This window comes from Marmota marmota, unplaced genomic scaffold, assembly GCF_001458135.2.
Source record: "Marmota marmota marmota unplaced genomic scaffold, marMar, whole genome shotgun sequence".
Lineage (NCBI taxonomy): Eukaryota > Metazoa > Chordata > Mammalia > Rodentia > Sciuridae > Marmota > Marmota marmota.
Window position 1 is genome coordinate 2,100,118 of NW_026000103.1, and position 19,282 is coordinate 2,119,399.

The 19,282-nt window shown below is 40.5% G+C and overlaps 1 protein-coding gene across 1 annotated transcript in view; it reads left to right on the top strand.

Moving 5' to 3' along the window:
- The first annotated feature begins 840 nt into the window (after positions 1–840).
- Positions 841–19,282, top strand: part of Saxo1 (stabilizer of axonemal microtubules 1) — a 94,942-nt gene continuing 76,500 nt past the window's right edge. Inside the window, exons 1-2 of the mRNA XM_015502551.2 lie at positions 841–1,046; positions 1,515–1,703. Of these exons, the coding sequence (XP_015358037.1) occupies positions 841–1,046; positions 1,515–1,703 (395 nt within the window). The remainder of the gene's footprint in view (positions 1,047–1,514; positions 1,704–19,282) is intronic.

Sequence of the window (19,282 nt, forward strand, 5' to 3'; positions counted from 1 at the left end):
GAAAAAGAAAAAAAAAAGATAATAATAATAATAATAAATGCAGTCATAGAGTTCTATTAACTTCTCTTCCAGTAGGTGGAGCTGTGCCCACTGGGTCAAGCTTCTCCTCTCAATAGGTGGGAACCAATCACTGTGCAGCAGCTCTTTATCCCAGACTGGGCGGGTCTCCAATCCTGAGTGCCTAGGGCCTTCTCTTATGTTTCCTTAAGCCAGGCCACGCTCACCTGTGATGCTCACCACAATACTGGCTACACGCCAGGTCTGCTGCTCTGGGAGCCCTGTCGCGCTGGTTTCAATGCAGTTATTTCCTCCGCCCGTGACATCAGTTCTCTGCCAAGGTGGTATCCCATGCAAATGGTGACCGTTCGTTCCCTTTGCCGGGTGACCAATGCAACGAGTGGGTCCTGTCTCTCCCAATCCCCGTTTCAGTCCTGTGGCCACTGCCTATGAAGGCTCGGTTGGCTTTTACCTCTGTAAGTTCAGATGGGCCGACCAGTTATTTCAGCGGGATTGTTAGTGCTGAGTCACGAGAAGCAGGTGAACCGGAGCTTGAATGCAGCCGATCTGGGCTTGGTGTGTGTGTTCTGAGGTGCCCAGACTGTACGCCCCAGATCCACGTCAGCTCAGAATTGCCTAGTGATCCTGAGCAATCAGCATTTATACAATTTACAGCTCCCTATGCCCGCGCAGTTGAAGAGGTCAGAGACTTGATCTCTCCCCGCCCGCTGCCATATTAGATCTCCTCAATGATATTCATGTTGCCCTTACAGCTTCCTGGCATAAGCAAGTTCTTGGGATTATACAAACTGCTGCTTCTGTTTCCAGTCCAGATTTCTAGAAATGAAACCCTGCCACCGTCGCCTCTGCCCCGGGGCCGCGCTCACGGGCGCGACCTTAGCGGCGCCGCCGCCCGGTGCCCGGCCCCCGGGGCCCAAGCGGCTGCCGCCGTGGCTCTCCGGCCCCCTCCTCCGGAGCACGGGTCCCCTCGCAGGGGGATGCAGAATGACCCCAGAGCAGGCTCTGCCCGAAAGTGCAGCGGCGAACAGGTGACCCAGGCGCTCGAGGCCGTGGTCTAGCCTTCGGAGGACAGGGCTCGGCACGCAGCCCAGCTCCAACCTCTAGATGCGGCTGCTGGTCAATGTAGACAGAGCCATCAAGACAGCCATCAGAAAGCAAATGGCGGCTCCCGCGGAGTGGATTTTCGGCACAGAAACCACAGCCCAGCCAACAATCCCAGTCCACAAACTCTCCCTGTATAAAAAAATATTCTAAAAAAAAAAACCGAAAAAAAAAAAAAACGAAAGAAAGGCGGGGTGCACTGAGCTTTCTTTGCCTCGGGTACTTACAATCCACTGCTGATTACACATTCAACTTCTCTGCCCGGAGCGAAGCGAAAGAGGAAGCAGATGGGAGCAAAGCGCCCGTGGCTCTGGGAGGCAAAGCGTCCGGGAGTCAAGCGTGTCTTTTTCGATCTCTTTGTTCTTCCTGCTGCTTGGCAAAGTGGTCCGCTACAGATTAACGGTGAAAGGAGCTCTTACAGGCTGCGCGAAATCTCGATTAAAGCCGCTGCTCCGAGCACCACGCTCAGCATTTCAGCAACCCCCGTGCGCAGCGGCCGTCTTCCTGAAACGCAGCACCAGCGATCACAATGCGCATCCACAGCAGTCGGTCCAAGAGCGAGACTATGAGCATCCACATTTCAGGTGGCACTGAGGAATATCTTGAAATGAAGATTATAAATGAAGATACTCTCCATATAATCCAGTATGCGACCTTTACTTAGCTTTCTTATAAGAGGGATGCTGCGCGTGACTGCACAGAACACTGTCCGGCGCCATCTTTTCTGCACTGCGCTACGGCAGCCCGCAGGCTGTCTGTCCCTGATTTTTTTTAATATTTATTTTTCAGTTTTCGGTGGACACAACATCTTTATTTTATTTTATGTGGTGCTGAGGATCGAACCCAGCGCCCCACGCATGCCAGGCGAATGCGCTACCGCTTGAGCCACATCCCCAGCCCAAAATGTAATCTTCTGCCTCAGCCTCCAGAGTTGCTGGGATTACAGAAGTAGGCCGCCATGCCCAGCATAGAGAGTTTTTGTTTTTAATGTGCTTCCAACTATAGCTGATTCCCCTGATGTTGGGAGTCAACTGTAGCTTTTGAGGACATTGTACTTGTTAGTGAAGAGGCTCTGGGGATGCTGTGAGGGCTGGGTAAGAAGCATTCCATCAGCAAGATCTGCGGCAAGCCACCAGTGTGCAGCTATCTAGGAACAAGTTCTTTTATTTGGCCACAAGATGGCAGCCTTCTCCTAACCAACTCTTATTGCTGGTTCAATCAGAGTAACCTAAGTAGAAAACAAAACCTCTGGGGTTCTGGGTTTTATTTAAAATTTTTTATATAGATTTAAGTTTTTTAAAGTGAGAAGTTAGAGTTTAGGACACAGCAGAGTTCAGGAAGGTGGTATTCCTTGAGGAGTAGATCACAGATTACGAAGTGTGGGTGTTTCAAACATTTGAACCTAAAGATTCTAACCACTTATAAAACTTTTTAGTGAGCTTTACTGGTTTAAGAAAACCAGACACATTTCACTATATCAAGGTCCAGGCTCTCCCTGTACAATACTCTCCACTCCTTTCTTTGACAATCAAAATCTGGCAACTGGAATATTACACAAAATGTTATAATATTCTGTTTTCTATTGTATTTTCAATACAATCATCAAATAAGCAAATACATTCATAAATTATACAATATAGTAAAGTCAGTAGTTTTGTTTAAACCCATCTACTCCTTAATTATCTTGACAACAGAGCTACATTGGCTGGGGGGTGTTGAGAGACCCCCCCCCCTTTATTTAAACAGGATACTGTTTCCAATTTTATCTAAATATACCTAGTGTTTCTGGTTATTGGAAGAAGTGCTACCCTTCACAGTTTTACAGAATTACACCACCTTACATTTCTGTAGTGTTTGAAAATTTAAAAAATATTTTCTCATCCATTATTATCATTCTGGGGGATCCCTCAGCATGGGAAGCATTGCTTAGTTTGGAGATTGGATTACTTGATCTTACCCTGTTTTTCTTGAGGATGTTTTCAGTTGATTGAGCTGTTCATTCAAATCCGAAACTGGGGTGGGGGTGTGGCAGTAGAAAATAAAAGTAGAATGTTAATTAGCTTTTTCAAGCTATAAGGGATCTTAGTGGTCTCTATGTCTTTAATCTTGTAGATAGGAAATCGAAGCACTGGGTTTAATTTTAAATAGGAGAACACATTTTGTTAAGCTTTATGTAAAGTTTAGGTTGATCAATTAAATTTTATTCATCTTTTACAGTGTATCAGACACAGGTAGATGTTATAATTCACAGTCTGGTCTATTTTCAAGTCATATGGGACATTTTTGACTACAGATTATAATATGAAGGCTCCTGTCCAATTGAGAAATATTATCTGATATAAAAAATAGGTGTAATTCTAAAAGGCTTTTAGTGAAGTAATATAAATAGCAAATCTTTCTCCTGAGATTAAAATGTAATAACACTATCTTTTTTTCTAAAATTATGGTTAAAAAAAAAGAATGGTTGTTAATGAGGTTATTGACATAGCTTGCTTTTATATCTGATGATTTTATGGCTTACAGTGCACCATTTAAAAGATTTTGTTCAATCTTGCAGGAAATTCCAGGACTGGGTAATGTATCATGAAATATTTATGTAGCATTGGTAGTATGTGCAGCATTTCATAAAAGAGGTAGTCCCAGAGAGGACTGGCAAATTGCTGCAGAGGATGTGGATTCGGCCTTTTCACAGAGCTTGGGGAGGAAGGTGATCTCTGGGGCAGTCATGTATCTGCAACTTAAATCAGTTATGTTAACCAGGGAGGAACTTGTTATTTTAATTTTGGAAAATATTTTCTTCACATTGATGGAAATTTCCTTAACCTTAGATTTTATTTTCTTTGAGTTTCTGTTGCAAATTAAGAGGAAGGAAAAAAAAGTTGAGAACTTGGTTTGATATTACATGTTTCAAGGAGAATTCTTGTTTTTAATTTAAATAAAATTGACTTCATAAATTCTGATTAAGAAAAAGAAAAAAACAAAGAACAGCCTTTGACAGATACTTGCTGGTGACTTTTTATCCTCAGCTGAATTCAGATTGAGATGCCAAGAAAAAGCACAAAACTCTTTCACTTTAACATTGAATTATTTTTATTGTACATTTTATGTACTTTTCATATTAATCTATGTTGTATACTTTTGAATTCTGATATCAAAAACAATTTTTAAGATTTAATTATTCATATATGCCTTTCATCTTAGAAAATGAGTAAGTCTGTATAAGTTGTCAAATTTCAGATTGAAATTATGAAGTACAATTTTGTAGTCATTCAAATTACAGCAGTTAAAATGATCTATTCAACCTTATAGTCTGCAAATGGATCAATTTAGAGTATCCTCAGTCTAATTCCATTCTGAGTAGGCGGTTTTAAATACCATTTCCTCAATTGATTATTAAAATATTGGACTGACCTTCAGGTGATTTATAGTTTCTTTGGACAGATGGTACATCTCATTGGGGAAAAACAACTTTTCAATGAGACCAATAAAATAACAGAAGACTTCAGGGGTAGGAGAGGTCACTTTGGGATGAGATTGCAGGGAGGCCAGGGGAAGAGAAAATGGTTGCCTGAGATGATTAGGAAAGCAAAGCTGGAACCAGGATTGCAAATTCCAGTTTCAAATCCTGGCTCTGCCTACCTGTGTGAGCTTGTGCCAGTCACTCACTACTTCTGTACAATAGCGTTGTCATACTTTATTCTTAGGGTGGGGTGAGGATTAGGTTGGGAGCAGAATAGGCCTGGAAGTACATGTGTCCACATGAGCACTGAAATCTGCAGAGGGAGAGACCGGAGGTTCCATGGAGGCAAGCTCAAAGGGGCCTAAATGCTTCAGTGTGAACGTGAACAGCAAAGAGCCACTGTGGATTTTGAACAGGGCAATAACATGGATTTTTAAAAAATGGTCTTGCTGGGCACAGTGTGCACACCTGTAATTCCAATGGCTTGGGAAGCTGAGGCAGGAGGATCACGGTTCAAAGCCAGCCTCAGCAATTTAGTGAGGGCCTAAGAAACTTGGAGACACCCTGTGTTTAAATAAGATATTAAGGAAAAAAAAAGGGGCTGGGGATGTGACTCAGTGGTTAAGTGCCCCTGGGTTCATAAAAGAGCAGTATTTCCTTTTTTTTTTTTTTCTTTCCTGTTGAAATAAATTCCCAATGTTGAATTAGGCCAACTTTAAATCTACTTATTTTTTTTTTTTAGATCATCAACATCACTTTTTTTTTTTGTACCAAGGATTGGACTGAGGGGCGCTTAACCATTGAGCCACATCCCCAGCTCTTTTTATTTTTTTGAGAGTGCCTTACTAAGTTATCAAGCCTGGCTTTGAACTTGTGATCCTTCAGCCTCAGTCTCCCAAGCTGCTGAGATTATGAGTGTGCACCACTCTGCTCAGTTTAGATCTTCTAAGTGGATTTGTAGTTTGCTGATATTTCTGTGAAGACATTTCAGCTGCAATCCATTCTCATCATTTTTCTAACTTTATTCAACAAGGAATGGAGTGACGACTTCCTATAGGAGGCGGCAGAGCCAAGAGTGATAAACATGCTGGAGCCAGACTGCCTGGGTTCAAACTCCAGCCTTCCCCCTGCCCAACAGTGCCATGTTGATGTCTCGGTGCAGTCTTCTACATGCCTCAGTGCCCTTCTCTGTCAAATAGAGACAACAGTGGAGTCCACCTCTTCGAGTTTTTGTGAGGATTGAATCAGTTTTAAAGACACAAGTAGAACAATGCTAGGCATACATAGTGAGGCATAGGTAAGTGTTGTATAAATTGAAGCAAAGGTGCCAGGCTGTTCTGGGCAATGAAGTCCTAGGAGAGGTGGGTGAATAAGGCCTCTGTTCTCTGGGGAGCTTGCATTCTAGGGAAGAGAGTTAAGTTTATTAGGCAGGTAATGCAAGATGCTCCACAGAGAATTAAATCAGGGGGATGTACTTATGCACTTGTGCTTGGGGAGCTGGATTAAATTTAGAGGATAGGGATGGTTTATAAAGATTTGATCTGCTCTTTATGCACCGCTGGCAGGCCCTCTGCCTTCCCTGGGATGCCTGTACTTGAGTCCAACAATGATTACACTCTACAAGTTCAGACTGACATTAACCAACACGAAGTGTTTATTCAGATTAGAGCTTTCACACTTAAAAACAATGAGGATTAAAGACATCCTCACTGCATGACACAAATCTGTCATTCTGTTTTATCACTTTTTTTTAAACTAGCTTGTTCAAAATAACCTTGATTGCTTCTGTAAGTTTCTAAGATTGCTTCCCTAAAAGGAAAGGATAGTGTTTCTAAATGGCATCAAGTTAACCACTTAGCCAAATACATCCATATATTTTAAATATCCAGATATCTAAAGGTCCCTCATTCTAGTTAACAAATTGAGTTTGTAATGTAAGGGATCAGTTAAGTTTCTGTGTGTGCTGGTCAATTACTTAATTTTAGAAACATTATCCTTTACAGATGATTATTTTTTTAAAAATCGCAATCTTTCTCTGTAACTATCCGTTTTCTTTTTCAAGTATGATGCATTTCAGCTCTGTTCTCTAAATAAAGAAAATCCACATAACATCTGTGAATAAGAGCTCAAAATGGAAAGCAAAGAACTAATTGAAAAATCTCATTCTTCTATCCTGTTTTAATTGGGAGGGATGCCAAAGGGTTAGGGAAATAACTGGGGAGTAGTGAGTTGGAGCATGTGCATTTCAGTACTGTATTTGATGACTTATAAGCCTTATGAACTGAAGAGGTCCTTTAACATCTCTGTGCTTTTAAAACTGATGGTCCTCAGACAATGAGTAGCTTCTATTCTCTCCAGCATGTTTTTCTAGGCTCAGAATTTCCACATCAGTCTACAAAGGTGTCTGTAGAGGTCTTCTGGAGGCTCTGTGGATGACTCTAGAGAAGACAGGGCTGGGGTTGTGGCTCAATGGTAGAGCGCTCGTCTTGCATGTGTGAGACAAATGGGTTCAATTCTCAACACCACATAAAAATAAATAGGTATTAAGTTCATCTACAACTAAGAAAATATTTTTAAAAAGAGGGAAAAAAGAATGATAAGTCACTGAATTCAAGATGGATTTTCCTGCCTTTTCCAGAAACTACTAAATGGCTAGTAAGATATGAATCTTTTTTGAGCCTTATGGACTTTGGGGGCACATCTGACCTGTTTTCATCAGGGAATCTGGTTTTCTCTTATCAGTCATCTGTGGGCACCCCAGCCCAAGCCTCACACTTCTCATTGCAGATAACCTAAGAGGTAAATTGGATTTTAGTGTACTGTTTCCAGATTCCAAGGGAAAGAGGGCCTGGTTGGGTCAGGCTCTGATGTGGTTCCTCTGGCATTTGGAGTTTCTTCCTGTTGTCCCATTAGCTAAGCTTTGAGAGGCAGGAGGTTAATAATACAAGCCAGGTCACTGAAGGGGAGGGCTGTTTTGTGTATTAGGAGTACTGAGAGAGGAAAGTGATTAGAAGAGGAAGCAATTGGTCTTCTGAGGACTCTTGCCAAGATATTCTTGTAGATAAAGCTAGTGAAAGATGGGTTGGATAATAGTCTAATTAGGTAGATTCCCAGCTCATTGAACAACAGGCCTAAAGAGTGTTGATTGATGGCTTTTTGCCTACTTGGAACAATATCTTCAGAACCCTGCCATAGGCCTCTTTCATTAGCCTTCTCTTATTCAACATTTTTTTTTATCAAAATTTGGATGAGGACATAGAAGTAATCCTTATCAAATGTACTGAAAACACCAAATGGGAAGAACATAGTAAGTATGATAGATGACAGAATCAAGATTCAAAATTATCTTGACAGGCTGGAATGCTGGGTCAAAACCAAGCTGAAACTTAACAAGAGTGAACATGTTTAGGATGAAAAATCAATTACACATATTCATAATGGGGGAGGTTTGTCTTGGCCATAGTTTGTGAAAAGGTCTTTGGGTTTTTACTTAGCCACATCGTACCATAAGATCATATTAAGTTGTGGTTATGAAGAGGCATTAACTTAGTTTCAGGCTGAACTGACATAGGGGGCCAGGTCAGCAGATGTAATTACTTTACTCAACTTTGGCCTGGTCAGATGCTATTTTTTAAAGGATACCAGCAGATGACCTGGATGGCCATGTTACAGGAAATGCATTCTGGAATTGAAAAAAATTGAACTCGAGTAGATCAGGGCATGGATGGATGGCCAACTAGTGTTTGAAGGTTGTACCCTGCAGAGAAGGGCTTGAGCTTGTCCTGAGTGGTTCAGAGGGTAGAAAGAAGACCAGTGAGTGGTCACTTCAGGAACACTGATTTGGGGTCAATACTAATGAAGAATTTTGGAACAGAAGTATAAGAACTCCAAGTGGACTTTCTCTGACCCTTGAGCTGGGCGTGTGCCTGTTAGGATGCTGTGAAAAGGATTCCTGTGTTGGGCAGGAGGTTTGACAAAATGATCTCTAGGGTCCCTTTCAACACTGGGACACAGATTTCTGGAAAGAGAGAAGAGCATTTATTTTAATATGATGATTGAACTTGAAAGGCTACTACAGAGCAAAGAATGATGGGTGCATGTGATATGAAGAATAAGCTGAGATCCATATGTGCCTGAAAAAACAAGTAAATTCAGAGGATTCTGGAGGCGTCTATCTTTAAAGTTGAAAAGTACACGTTCAGACTTTAGCCTCTTGTCTGTAGCCACTGTGGCGTGTGCCTTTTCACTTGATGGTCTTGTTTTTCTGAGAGCCCTTCAATCACCCTTGGGTGGCGTACCCAAAAAACAAAAACAAAAAACACTTCACTCATTGCTTCCACAACTTTCTCTAATTTTTAAATCTACATGTGGCAGTTCATGTTAAGGAGGATCTTACAGGCTAGCCTGGGACTCTAACTACTATGTGAAGGGATACTTTAGTAGGAAGTGTATTTCAAGTTTCCAATGGATTTTTGAAATGTGTTCCATTGCAAAGCTACAATGACCCATGTTTCTCTCTTCCCTTATGATGTTCCATTTTACATTCACCTTGCAGCATTTTCTCAACTGTGCTCAGGTTTTGGAAGCCTTCCGTGCTCCTTGCTGTCAACTGTGGCAATTCCTGAAATTCTGACACCTCCATGAATCAAGACTTTCTGTTTCATTACTCTATCTAGAAATGGCTTTTATTAAGATGCTTTTTCCCCCAAAGGTATTTGAAGCATCATAAATAACTTTAAATGATATAGTACAAAAAACAAAAGCAAAAGAAAAAAATCATGGCGAATATTCCATGTCATCTATTGCAATAGTACACTGTATGCATGCTCCTGATCATAGTGTGTGTAGATTTAGAGTTTGTTTTGGTGTTCTTATCTTCTTAAGCTTTGGAGCTAGCGGGGGCATTTTTAAACAATGATGCTGGTACTAACGAAAGCTCCTGGAATGGTTATATTATTATTATATATTATATTATATTTATTATTATTATTATTATCATTATTATTATTTTCCTAGATTCTTGGTTGAAGCCCCTGAAATGAACAAAGGGTGGTTTAAGCAGGTTTAAACAAATGAAAGGTGATAGGGCAGTTTGCAGATTTGCGGGGAAGTCTGGAGAACCACAGTTGGAAGATGGGTGGGGATGGGAGCAGTCAGGAGGCAAGAACCATAGCCCAAATGGCTTTAGAGACTGTCTGGTGAGCATATTGTTGGTGCCTGCTCTGGACTGGACATGCTGTGCTGCAACCACAGCCGTGGACATGGCCCCTGCTCACGAATGAACTCATCACTGTTACCCTCCTCTTCCTTCTTCTCCTTCTTCTTCTTCTTTTTAAAATATCACTTGTTTTACATTAAAATTTACAGAAGGGAACTTCTATTGACCAGAATTTGGTCACCTGCTTAGGCCTCATTGCAGGAAGTGGGGTCTAGAGGGGTGTCTCACTTTTTGTTTTCTATAGTGGGAGATGGGCACTGTTTCCCACAAGATTTAGTGGGATTTTACCAAACAAGGCCCCCAGATGTGAGGCAGCTAACTATGGCTAGATAAATGTTAATAATTCATGTTTAAATTTCTATATTCATTTATGAAAATAAAAGGCTCAACTTAGGATACAGCAGGGATTCTTTCTGTGCCACACATGGATGTTTTTGTTTTGGCCACTGGTCCTGTGCATTGTAGGATTTTTGGCAGTACCTCTGGCCTCTGTCCACTAGATGCCAGTGGTATCCATCCAGCTGTGACAACCAAAAATGTTTACTGACATTGTCAGATGTCCTTTGAAGGGCAAATTTGCCCTAGGTTGAAAATCATGGGGCTAGCGGAATCCCTAAGCCATTACAATTTAATAATAATGGTTTTTATCACAGGAATAGAGCTCATACTACTGTCTTTGGAGTGAAGCAAAGCTTTTCTCATGAGAGCACCCTTCACCTGTATGTGAATTTCCAAAACCCCAGTGTGCTCAACCTTACCTGATAATCAAACGGAGAGGTATTTGAAAGGTCCAAATTTCTGGGCCCTGTCTCCATATACTTAGATTTTGTGGGTCTGAGACCCAAGAATCCGCAAGTTTGAACAATTAGCATGGGTGATTGTGAAACTAGCCACAATGGACAATACTTTAAGAAACGTGGTTATTTCATTGAGTGAAGTAATAAAGAAACTTCAAGAACAAAAGGCATATGTTTCAGAGAAGAGGTGCAGTCTTAAGACTTTCATATCTTTCCAGCCATTGGTTAAAAAGAAACAAGGTAAAGATGGTATCAGTTCTTAGAATGCTTCAGCACAGGTTGTTTGAAATTAGCTTCTACAAGTGATACCAGCAGTGTTCATTGCTCTCTGTCACCACCGGCATGAAGTGTTTTCTCTTGTTTTGAGCTCTTACTTGCTTGTCAGTTCTTGAGAGGGAAACTTTTACTCCTGACTCCCCAACAGCATTACCTCTCAGGGAGGTTTTAATGGTGTCTGAGCCTCACTGGCCTGTTTTGTGGGCTTATTCACCTGCTTCCCAACCCCTGTAGGAGCAGAGGAGAGTGTCTGTCATCATCACTGATGAGATGTCGATAGCAGGACACTGGCATTCTAACTGCATGGGAGGAAGGAGATGTATGGTGACACCTGTGACAAAGCTGTGACCCTTCTGAGCCTCTAAACCTCTCTCAGAGGTGGCCTTCCATCTAAGCAAGATGATCCCATCTACCCACAAAGCTGCTTGTAATTTTTAAACATGCCTGGGGTGTTACCTGAGTTACTTGGTTCTATGTTCACTCTTCTTGCTCTAGCTGGGACTAATCACAGGACTATTTATGCCAGCACTTCCCCTAAAATTCAGATTGTGTGAGTTTGTCAATTTAAATAGTTGTTTGCCTTCGATAGATCATTGATTATAAACTTGAGCTTTATGCAAGCCCTTGCTCTTCCAGCCATTCCCCATCATGCACCCTATATTTTAGGTTCATCAAAGTATGTTGCTTACTCTAACATCCTGTCTACTAAGTACAATTCACTGACACCCTGTATACTATTTATACAGATGAGCTGGATTCCAGATTCACCAAAATTTGAAGATTAGTACCCCCAGTTTACTTTTCCCTCTAAAACTGGAATTAGTTGCTAACATTGTGTAAAATCTCCTGAGTTTGAATCATCTAAACTTCCAGACTCTTGATGAATCAAGATGTGCCCAGCACCTATAATCCCAGTGGCTCTGGAGGCTGAGGCAGAACTCGAGTTCAAAGCCATCCTCAGTAACTTAGTGAGGCCCTAAGCAACTCAGTGAAATCCTGTCTTTAAATAAAATTCAAAAAAGGGCTGGGGATGTTGCTCAGTGGTTAAGTGCCTCTGGGTTCAATCCCCAGTACCACACACACACACACACACACACACACACACACACACACACACAAAATCAAAAGATGTGGCAGTATTGTGACTGTGTTCCTGAATGGTAGTGGCTAGCTCTTGCCTTGTGGTTGGTCCTGTTCTTCCCAAAGCAATCATGGAAAAAGGTAAGAGGAAATACCATGAAACTTCATCCTCCTCTTTTCCACAAGAGGGCAGTCTAATCTCTTTAAAGTAAAAGGGACAAATTGCATAAACTGGTAGCTTGGTTTTGTCACCCAAGTTTAAAGACCTGATTAGGTACACACCTGCATTTTGCACCTGGATAGGAAGGAGTACATGTGCAGTGTGAGCTTCTTGGTCACGCTTTCGTGAATACATTTCTTTTGGGCTGGTCCCCTCCAAAATCTCCGAAAACCGGTTTGATGAAACTTCATGCCAAGAGGGCCCATTGGTTTTCTACTTCTGGAGCCATGTTCCTGTGTTCCCCAATGGCACTTCTTGTTGGCCTAGAATTTTAAAAATATTTTGTAGTTGTTAATGGACAGAATGTTTTTATTTTATTTGTTATGTGGTGCTAAGGATCAAATTCAGTGCTTCACATGAGCTAGGCAAGTGCTCTGCCACTAAGCCATGCCCCAGCCCCATTTTTTTTTTTAAGTTTAACCTTTGTTTTTTATGTGGTCTGAGAATTGAACCCAGAACCTCACACATGCTTGGTAAGTGCTCTACCACTGAGCCACAATCCCAGCACCCCAGCCCCATTTTTTTATAACCTTTTTTTTTTTTTGGTTGTAGATGGACATAATACCTTTATTTTATTTATATATGTAGTGCTGAGGATCAAACCCAGTGCCCCACACATACAAGGTAAGCGCTCTACTGCTGTGGTACAACCCCAGCCCTAGCATCTTGATTTTTAACACTACCTGGACATTGCTTGATACCAGCCAGGCCTATAGAGATTGCTGTGTAAACCAAGATGCCTGTTGGTTAGTTTAGAATGAGACGTATCTGCTGAGGGGGCCTAGAAATTCATATGTGCTAACCAGAGTATACCTTTTCTTTTAGAAAAATTAATAATAGAAGCTGAAATATAATCAGTTTGCTTATCTAACCCTGAACAAGGGGGCTGCTATGATTTGTATGTTGGAAGGTCCCATTGTGATGTTCTGAAGTCCTTCTGCATCAAGGGAATGGATGGGTAGAGTGCCTCTGCCAGGTCTCCCGACAGTGCTGTGGGTACCTTGCTAAAGCTGCCTCTCTGCTCACCTCCCCACACCTGCCCCATATGGTCTAAGCCAGTGTTAGTACTCCTTAGATATACTGACATCAAAAATTAGATTGTATTTGCTTGTAACATTTCCATGGTGAGACTTTTGTATCTCATCTCTTACAAATTATTTAAATAATTTAGGCGTAAGGATTTTGGGAGGGTTAGGGGTGAGGCCCCTTAATAACTCTTAAGTATGCCAAAGGAGATCCCAAAGATTTAAGAAAACAAAACTATTTCTTCTGTAATCTAAACAACTTAGGAAGTTGGGGGCAGAAGGACCTCAAGTTCAAGGCCAGCGTGGGCAACTTAGTGAGACCCTGTGTCAAAGTAAAAAGGGTGGGGATGTAGCTTAGTGGAAGAGCACTTGCCTAGCATGTGTGAGCCCTGGGATTCAATCCCTAGTACTGCAAAATAAAAAGTCACCATCTAGGAATTGAGAACTAAGTATAGATGAATGAAAACAAAGATCTCAAGTTTTACTTTCTTTAGATCTCTTTTTCTTTCTTGACTTTGGTGGAAACATCTCTTTGCTTCATTTTTTTTTGATCATTAAAAAAATCCATCCTTAATTCTGGAATGATTTGAAATGGTTTAATCAGAATGTGGAAATATGGGAAAGAAGTAAGAGGAGGAAGAAAAGGACCTGGAATGGTTCCTCAATGGAATACATTGAATCTTGGGTTATTTAACTGGCTTTGGTTGTTAAAAACTTGCAGTTTTTTTCTTGTATCCATTTGGGTTGAATAATCTATCCCTATCCCATTAGGTAAAGCATATACTGAATTGAACACACACATATTCTCTCTTTTATTCTCACTTGCACGCGTGCGCTCTCTCTCTCTCTCTCTCACACACACACACACACACACACACACACACACTTATGAATCCTGATTTTGACCCTTCTTTCCACTAATTTGCCTGTAATCAGAAAGATTGTTGACTCAGCCTTGGTCTTATAATTTAGGACTTAGCTCTTAGGCCCATAAGGAACTTGAGTGCTTATTAAAAAAATTTAATAAATACTTATTCATGTGCCCCAGGTGTGTCTCCTTCGTTCATGTTTTGTTAAGTTCATCCATGACCCTGCGGTTCCCAATGAAAGAGCCAAAGTGGGACATAGTGTTTGGTGACATTTTGGCTGTGCCCATCTCTCCCTCTCCATCACAAAGAGTGGCCCTGGACTCAAATTCCTCATTAGGTAGTTTGATAGGATTTGGAGAAATAGGGTAGTTAGAAAATGAGTTATTTGGTACTAAAGTGCAGTCAAGCGTGTATTTAAAGGTCTTTTTTAGTGCTCTGAGTCTGGCTTAGGTACATGGTGCTATTAGGGTAAGTAGAAGACTTCTTATTTTTAGGGAGTTTAAAATCTGGGCATCTGAAACTTTTTACATAAAACAATTGGCAATTCAGATACCATAGTGTAGTGAAGAGTGTAGAGAAGTGGGTTAGACAGACCTGATTTTTAAAAATATTTGAGCCTTAGTACCTTAATATTTAAATTGGAGATATTGTAAAGATTATATGAGGTAATATATGTAAAGTACTTAGTTTAGAGTCTGGCATGTGGTTGAATGTTCAATATTTGGTAATAATTGGGTCTAATAAAAGGTTTCCTTTAAGCAGTCTTATTGAGAAAGGAAGTATTTCTTATAAGCACTCTTGTTAATCATGTTGAAAAAAAATTTTCTAAAATACTGTTATATATCTTCCTGACTTCTTTAAAAAAATTTGTAGTTGTAGATGGACAGTATGTTTTTATTTTATTTCTTGTTTTTATGTGGTGCTAAGGATAGAACCCAGTGCCTCACATGTCTAGGTAAGCTCTCTGCCACTGAGCCACAACCCCAGCTTCCCTGATTTTTTTTTCTCTAAAAAATTCTTTAGTTGTAGATGAACACAATACTTTTATTTTGTTTATTTTTATGCAGTGCTGAGGATCGAACCCAGTGCCTCACATGTGCTAGGCAAGCACTCTACCACTAAGCTACAACCCCAGAACCCTGTTTTCTTTGATAAACATTCTTTTTCTGATAATAGAAATATGGACTCATTGAAACTGTCCTCTTAAAAACAATATTTTCTTACCATCAATATGCCTACCTGTAATTCCTTTTTAAACTTCAATATTTCCAGGTGCAGTGTATGTACATAATTGTAATCCTAATTATTGCTGAGGCGGGAGAATCGCAAGTTCAAGGCCAGCCTGGGCAACTCAGCAAGCCCATGTCTCAAAATAAAAAAAAGTAGAGATATATCTCAGTGGTACTGCACCCCTGACTTCAGTCCTTCAGTACAGAAAACTAACACCCTGAGAGAGTTCAACAACAAACAACTCCTGTCTTTTATAAGATGCTTCTATTCTGGGGCACTACTAGCAAACCACAGAATATATTTCTGTACAAGGAGTAAAGTGTGCAAAAAGACCTGTAGGAGGCCTATTATGAAGGGCTTTGGGGTACTCAGAATCTTTTGCTCTGGACTTTCTTGCCATGTTCTAAATGACTGGGGTTCCTAGAAATTGGACCTGGCTAAATGGGGTGTTTGCCTAGTAGGATCAGAGGTATATAGAAATAGTGAGTAGCCCCTGGATCATCTTTATTTCCCATCAGAAAATGAGCTTGGTGGAAAAACAGATTCGGAAGCAGGAAGTGGGGTTCCAGCTCTAATTATGCAACCATGACACTGTGCCAGGGCTGTCCCTGTATAGCACAGGCATTGGCTGCCTGGGGAGGCTTAGCTCTCCTGGGAAGAGTAAGGTGCAGGATGAGTGAAATTGAACTTACTAGGTCTTAAGTTTATAGGTTTGTGGGATTTCTTTTTTTTTGGGGGGTGTTAAAATGTTTGTTTAAAAAAAAACTTTAATGGACTTCACCTCTTTAGAGGGTGAATATTCTCTTTGAGGTGATGGAAATTGCGTGCGTAAAGGAAAATCTGAGTGGCTTTGGTAATGAAAGAGTGTAGGAATGTCAGGATTCTCGCAGCTGTTTTAGTAGGCAGAGTGCTTGCACTTGGGGAATAGCACCGAGAGAAATCTCAATTTTCCCTGATGTTTATTCCTTTCACTCTGTGTACTCCTCGCCTCACAGATTTAAATACCAAATTGCTTCTATTACTTCACAGTTTCCACCTGGGGTCTTGGGAGTTTGCATGGAGCCAAAAAAGCATCTGCAGTTTCCCCCTTTTTGCCACATCTTATAACTCGGGGGCTTCTTTCTGAGCTGTTTATGTCATCAGCACTCTATCTCTGGTATTCCTGGTCAAGTTTTTAGTTTCAACTGAAGCTGTAACCCCAGAAGTGGCGGGACTCCCCGTGCTTAAAATCCAACACCGGCTTGAGGGTTTTCTGCTGTGATGTTTGAGGTGACTTAATTTTTGAATCTCCCTTTTTTACCTTTTTGAGCTCTGCTGAGATTTTTCTTTAATTTTTAAATTTTTCAGATTTTATGAAACACTTAAAGATAATTTTTCTGTAGATATAGAAACTAGCTTTAGCACAGTCTTGTTTGCATATTTCTTTTATTCTTTGAACACAGAGATTGAAAACCATAGGCAGTAGATTGAATTGTGGCTGCCAGTGCTGTGTGGCACTGATTAAAATGAAGTGGATTTGTTTATTTGAATGCAAATGGCGGTTTTTGTTTGAAAACAGTTTGCTGCATGTATGAATGAGTTGGACCATTTTGACTTAATTGATCCATTAGTTATCTGAGTGATCAACTACTTTCAGTTTGGGGATTAATATATTTTGGGTGCTGTGATCAGTATTCCCCTTGATGAGTTGCTAAGCTGCAAGCATGCTGAGAGAGGTTCCCCAAGATATGGCCTGTTTACTAGACATAGCTACTCCTGGACCTGTCCTTGGAAAAAAGTCCCCTGCAGCGGCTAGAACTCTCTTCCCTCCCTGTTTTAGTCAGCCTTTTTACTGCTGAAACTCAAAGACCTGACAAAAACAATTTTAGAGGAGGAAAAGTTTTAGAGGTTTCAGTCCAAAGACAGCTGACTCCATTCCTCAGGGCTCCAGGTGAGGCTGAACCTCATGTGATAGATTCACAATAGCTAAACTGTGAAACCAACCTAGAAGCCCTTCAGGAGATGAATGGATAAAGAACATGTGGTATATATACACAATGGAATATTACTCAGTATTAAAAGAGAATAAAATCATGGCATTTGCAGGTAAATGGATGGAGTTGGAGAATATTATGCTAAGTGAAGTTAGCCAATCCCAAAAAAACCAAATGCCAAATGTTTTCTCTGATTTAAGGATGCTGATTCATAATGTGGTTGGGGCGGCGGGTGTCGCATGGGAGGAGGATTAGATGAACTTTAGTTCTGGCAAAGGGGAAAGAGGGGAAAGGAGGGGGCATGAGGGTAGGAAAGATGGTGGAATGAGATGGACATCATTACTCTAAGTACATGTATGAAGACACTGATTGTGTAACTCTACTTTGTGTACAACCAGAGATATGAAAAATTATATGAATTATAATGCATTCTGCTGTTATATATAAGTAATTAAAAAAATAAAAGAGCAGCAGAAAAATGTGATAGAGGGAAGTGGTTCACATGGTGATCAGAAAGGAGGGGTGGAAGGGTGGCAAAGAAAAAGAGAGACTCCACCTACCAGATACAAAACACTACCAATGACCTACCTCCTCCAGCCACACCCTGCCTGCCTTTAGTTGCCATTCAGATAATCATATCAGAAGATTAATTCACTGATTGAATTATGGGAGCCTTAACCCAATCATCTGTCCTCTAAACCTTCTTGCGTTGTCTCTCACATGAGCTTCTGGGGGATCCCTCACATCCAAACCATAACATTCCCTTATGAATTTTTTTTTCTGTTCTTCATTCAATATCTCATGCCGTTGGACTGAGTGGGTTGGTGTGACAGCTTGATGGGAGTTGAGAGTTCAGCTTGCTGGCCTCTGAGAGGTTGGAGGTGAGACCTTGGAAACATTTCCCCAACTCCCATAGGGTTCTTGCATCTCTTCTACTTTCTGGCTCACTTTTCCTCTATCCTTTAGAAGTTCAGTGCCCTGTGACTGGCCAAAGATCCACACTGAGACCTCAGTCCTACCTGCCCCTGTGCACCTGACTTCAAAGCTCCTTCTTGCTATTTTCATGTTGTATTTTAATTGATGTGTGATTTATTCTGTATTCCTGGTCCCTAGAACAGTGGCACCTAGTAGTGCTTCCTTTAGTATTTGAATAAATAAATGAACAAATGTTAGTTTATTGATAGAAATCAATCCGATTGAGCTACAATAAAACAAATGACCAAGTTTCCCCAAATCTTCCATGAATATTATTTCAAGTATTATAGGGAATTCATGCTTGAGTTTGATGCATATGTACCATTAATTTATCATTTTTATTTCATCAGGAAAAAGTTTTAAAGGAAATAAATGGTTTAAAAGTTCAAGTTATCCCTCAATTCCTTTCTTTGATTCCTTATGTATGTTTTCTGAGAGAATGTATAAATATACATGCATATGCTTACATATTACAATTCACATTTATAAGGAGATATTATATGCCCATTTTCTTAGTTAGTATAATAAAATAATGGCCAAATAAATGAATGTCTTGTCCTGCCCTTTCAGCTCTCCTAAAATAGATGATATATTTTTCTTAATTCTGAATGAAATCCATTTTTAAATTTCTTTTTAAGATCCATTTTTTGATCTATTTTAGGATAAGTTTTGGCTGCATCTTTTAGAAAACCTAAAATAGCTGTGGATTAAATAATCCAAGTTTTTCTCTCACCTGGGAGAAGTCCAGCTCACAGTATCAGAAACCTAGTTTCCTCTGTTGGGTCGATTTGCTGTCCTTTAGTGCATTGCCTTGGATCCTAGATGGCTGTGTAAGCTCCAGTCATTACATATATTCTAGGCAGTAGGAAGGAGTTGTCTCCCTTTGCCCTTTATTACAAACACCCTTTAAGAAAACCTCATAGAAGTGTCATACAAGACTTTTGAGCAGACCCAGCTAAAAACTAGTGATTCTTTTACAAAGGAAGAAGAGGTAGATATTGAGTTAGCTATCTAGCACTTTCTTTTTTTTTTTTTTTTTT